Source organism: Poecilia latipinna, unplaced genomic scaffold, assembly GCF_001443285.1.
Source record: "Poecilia latipinna isolate Pla-1442-1.1 unplaced genomic scaffold, P_latipinna-1.0 Scaffold1431, whole genome shotgun sequence".
NCBI lineage: Eukaryota > Metazoa > Chordata > Actinopteri > Cyprinodontiformes > Poeciliidae > Poecilia > Poecilia latipinna.
Window position 1 is genome coordinate 124,643 of NW_015114047.1, and position 4,810 is coordinate 129,452.

General features: G+C 37.0%; 1 protein-coding gene across 2 annotated transcripts in view; it reads left to right on the forward strand.

Annotated features, from left to right (window-relative positions):
• The first annotated feature begins 759 nt into the window (after positions 1 to 759).
• LOC106962566 (serine/threonine-protein kinase pim-2-like) overlaps positions 760 to 4,810 on the forward strand; it is an 8,336-nt gene continuing 4,285 nt past the window's right edge. Inside the window, exons 1-6 of one of the 2 annotated variants that reach the window (XM_015057038.1) lie at positions 760 to 898; positions 1,280 to 1,561; positions 2,856 to 2,951; positions 3,073 to 3,167; positions 3,816 to 3,863; positions 4,305 to 4,514. In XM_015057038.1, the coding sequence (XP_014912524.1) occupies positions 844 to 898; positions 1,280 to 1,561; positions 2,856 to 2,951; positions 3,073 to 3,167; positions 3,816 to 3,863; positions 4,305 to 4,514 (786 nt within the window). In that variant the 5' untranslated portion in view covers positions 760 to 843. The remainder of the gene's footprint in view (positions 899 to 1,279; positions 1,562 to 2,855; positions 2,952 to 3,072; positions 3,168 to 3,815; positions 3,864 to 4,304; positions 4,515 to 4,810) is intronic. The other variant, XM_015057037.1, reaches the window with a different exon arrangement.

Below are 4,810 nucleotides of genomic sequence, written 5' to 3' on the forward strand. Positions count from 1 at the left end.
TAAATCAGGCTTTAGAATCCCCTTTTTGGTAGAGTGAATATGAAGAAATATGGCTTGACACAAGGAGTTAGCTAGCTTCTTCATATAGCATGTCTAAAATGCTGCAACAGGACACATGAAAAAAATTAAGAGATGCTCATCTGTGGTGGAAATTCTTCATTGACAGATTCTAATCATTAAATCCTTCATATGTGACTCCCTGGTCAACCTGCAGTTCAGACTGTCACACACTGAACAGTTCTGGTAAAATATGACATAAAACAAAATCATTGAGCTATGGGTATATAAAAAACAAAAATCACAACAGAAGAAGAAGTGAAATAGTATTTTGAAAATCAAATACAATGCTGTGTAATGCTCTGCTATATTACATTCTTCCTAAATCTAATTTTAAAAAAGGTTATGCAAAAAAGAATCATAATTCAAAATGAGCAAAACACTTGTGATTTATTTAAATAAATGTTTAAATACTTTTGACTTTTATATAAAGTCAAAAGCATTTGTTTAAGCTAAAAAATAAGTTATCTGTGTGGCTCCAACATTTGGGATTCATTACTCAAAATCTGGCACTGAATATTTGATTTTTGGGATTTTTTAAAAATTTATTTATTTTATTTTTTTTTAATTCAGAGGGCTGCTAGGCAACATCACCTCCATTCTAACATTTATGACCAAATTTGGAATGTTATTTTTGATGTCACATCGGTCGGTGTCAGAACCCAACATTCTATTTGAGCTCAGTCTGTCTGAAATCTCTGATAGAGTGAGACATAACTACGAGAGTTAACACTGACAACACTTGTAGGTGAAGATCAACACTGAAGTCTAGAAAAGAATAAAAAGATGGTCAAAGAACGTAAAAGGAAAGGAAAAACGTCGGCCCTCAGGAGACAACGAGGTAACTGAGTTCATGAGTTTCAGTAAAAATGAACAACAAATGGTTCATGTTTCAGTTTTTGTGAGAGAAATTAATGTGGATTTAATAGTTTTTTTTGTTTGTTTTTTCATTTTAGACACTGATCTATGTACTTAAAAGATTTAGAGTTTTTATCATTAAGGAATTCTGCTACTGACTTGTTTACTGTTGGGAACATTATTGGGGTGTGTGAGTCCGTGATAGTTTCACCCAGAAACATATGTCTTGGTGACAACATTCAATAGTTTGTGTAATAAAGTCCCTGATTAGAGATCAGTCTGTGAGGTGACATAAATACTACATTTTTGACTAATAACAAAAAAAGAAAACCACATTATTTTCCTGATGTTTCTCTCACTTTAGAGGGCAATAGCAGCATGACGCCACCAAGCATAGAGTCTGCTGAGTACAGCAGACCAAGGAAAAGGAAAAAAGCTGCAGATGAGACCCCCAGAAAACGGATCATGGTTCCTCAGATGTCTGGAGCCTCCGCAAGCTGCCAGGACCGGATCAGAACCAAGAGGAGACGGAAGAGTAAGACCACAAAGGAGGCAGAGGAATCTTCACCACTGGCCAAGAAGAAGAAGGGACTCATGCAGTGGGTCCTAACCAAAGAGCCTCCATCCTCTTTGGACATCAGCTCAGGTTGGCTGCTATGATGAAGCTATTGTTAGTTCACACTCAGATCCTCAGCATGATTTTTAGGATTCATATTCAAATTCAAAAATACTTTATTGATCCCAAAAGGAAATTAAATGTTGTAACTCATGTTAATTAAACATGAATTAACACAAGTTAATTAATGTGATGGCTGTTAATAGGAAAGATCTCCTGTAGCAGTCCGTATCACAGCATATTTGAAGGAGCCTCTGACTGAAGACTGTTTCCTAAAACAGTCCTAACAGATGATGGTTAACTTCAGCATGTTACAGTTTAAGAGAGTAAAAATATCACAAATTATAAACTGCAGTATTTTGTAAAAACATCCACACCCATAAAACACATTTTACATTAGAATAAGAAACTTTGATTTTTTTTATTGTGATTCTATGTGATATGCAGCTGTACTTTCACAAACAGTTGCTTCTGCCAGAACATCTCAAAAATGTTCATAGAGTAAAAACATACATATTGAATAGATACATTTTTTATTTTTTTCCACAATATTTGTGTTTTTTTTAGATGTTCATATAGGAAACATCGACTCACAAGGGCTGAATACAAACACACGCCAAACTTCATTTTCAGTTTATGCCCTTCCTCGTTTTGTGCATCAGAAGAAAAAGCTAATTAGATATACTGAAGTTAGTGATCTTAACATGTCAAGAGGTTCAGCAGGTAAGGATAACTTTATGAGCCACATCCACATCTGCCCTGTTCAGTCCGCTTCAATCCAACTCCAGTCCGATTCCGTACAAAGTTCGGTTTGTTTGGGGAGGTGTGAATGCGTAATCAAACTTTGGTTTGCCTACAAAACCTCAGATTGGTTGAAGTGAACTCTGGTGCAGTTTGAATGTGAACACCAAGCAGACCAGAGACCACTCCAAAAGTAGGAAGCAGTGCATTCTGGGTAATCACAACCAATAAAAACTTATGAGTCTAGTGCTGGCAGGAGAAATGGCTTGTGGTCTTTTACCAAAGACCAAAGAAAAATCTGAGTCAACTCCAGTTTTGTTTACATTTTGTGAAGAAAAAAGTTGTGTTCAGTGACGTTTCTTTCATTGGTTGTCGGTGCAACGCCACCACAGGTGAGGATTAAACAGGTTTCTCAAAGTTAGTTTGAATGAGTGCAGTGTGAAAAAGAACCGCACCAACTGAAAATGGAACAAAAGTGTAAAAAAAAAACCTAAGCCTTATGTTTCAATCGGGTCATTGTTCTCTTTTCTTACCTAAATGTTAAAAGGCTAACATTATTTCTTTGGGTTACCCTCATTTTTAGCATCCAGTTTCAGTCCAATACCGCCAAATGACTGTGAGGAACCACCAAAGAGAAAGAATATGAAGATGGAGGAAGAAAGAGTGCATTCCCAAAGAGGTCAGAGTTAAGTAGATTTGTTACAGACGCATTCACGAGACAGAATTAAGGTGTGGTGATAATGATATCTGAAGTACCATTAGTGAACAGAGTTTTATTCTGATGCTTCGTGAAACTTTAGCCGAATTCCAGGAAAAGTATATCGAGCTGCATCAGCTGGGAGATGGAGGCTTTGGATCTGTGTTTGCTGGATATCGGGTCGAGGGTAAATTGCCTGTAAGTGGTACACACAAACGCGCAAACACACATGCATAGGTTCACTTGCTTCATACATTTTTTTAAGCCAGTAAGGGTCAACATTTGTAGAGAAGACGTAAGGTCCTCACAGTAGTAGAAGGCTAACAGCTTGTCAGACTGACTTTCTTTTTTAGCTGATTTTACCCAACAGAAATGACTCAAACTGAAAATGTTCATATATGTGGGATACAGCTCTATTTTTATTGACATTAACCATGTACAGTTTCATGATAGACTGTTGTTATGTTCATTATTTTCTCTTTCAAAAGAAAGATGGATGGTTGACCATCTTTATCATTTTGTCTGATCGGGTGGGACTCATCAGCCAACAAGAGTGGAGTACAATTTTAGATTTCGTTACTTTTAGTGATACAAAAGCATCAAAGTTTGTAGGTTCTGAACTGTTTCTGAGTCTCGTAGTTAGCATCCTGGTAATCTCATCCTGATGCAATTAAGTCACAGCTGAGGTGGATTGACATACTCAACAACCTCAACCAACTTTAACTTAAGTGTTTAGAAAACTACTGCTGATAACTGTACATAGTCTAACATTAGAAAGTACTAAATATCTCTTGACAAATATTGCATCTCTAACATGCTAACCAAAATCTTGTTGCTATCTTATAGGTGGCTATCAAGCACATACCGAAAGACAATGTGGTCATCAAACATAAGGTAAGTGAGCAACAACATCTAGAAGTGTTTCTTCTTCTTAGTGGATTACTGATGCAAAGGGCAGTTAACATCTCTGTATATCCCACACATTCTGGGCACAAAGTGTTTAGAGTAAACTTTCACCTTGGTTGGTGCTACAGAACACTGTTTGCAATAACCAGACAGCAAAGAAAGAATTTCTTTTCTCTGATGAACACAATGAACACCTTACAAGCCATACCATATAAGCAGTTTTTCACTGTAACATCAAACCATCTGTGTGTTTAACTATCCATCTAAAATGTTGGCTACAAATACATGTACATGATTTATATTTCTCTTAAAGTTCACTTTGAACACTTGAACAGCAAAGTCAGATCATTTGTTTATGTGCACAGTCTTAGCCAGTAAAGCCACTCTGATTCTGATGGTGGCTTTCTCCTGTTTGCTGGGATGTTTCAGGATGAGAATGGCAGGGAGCTGGCCATGGAGGCTGTAATCATGTTGAAGCTGAGGACTGCAACAGTGCCACAGTTGGCCATGGTGTCCCTGCTGGACTGGTATGATCTGGATCAGGAGCTGATTTTAGTGATGGAGAGGCCCATGTTTGCTGAAGACCTTCTGGTCTATCTTAAAGACCGTGGAGGTTGTCTAAATGAAAAGGATGCCAAGGTAAGCTGCTGGAGGGAGTTTGGATGTACCTTAGAGGGTTGGGCTATAAAATACCAAATCCTGAACATTTCAAAGAGCAGTGTTTGCTACATCAGATGGCAAAGAAGAGTAAGCAAAGCTTTGAGTTGCTATTATGCATACACAGGAAGATTGCAGCCACTAATGAAGAGAATATTGTCTCCCAGAAAACCATGTACTATACACTGAAGTTTGTAGTTGTAATGAGAAAACGTGAAAAAAAAAAAAAAAAAAAAAAAAAAAAAAAAAAAAAAATGACATCTTTTTTAAAGAACAGA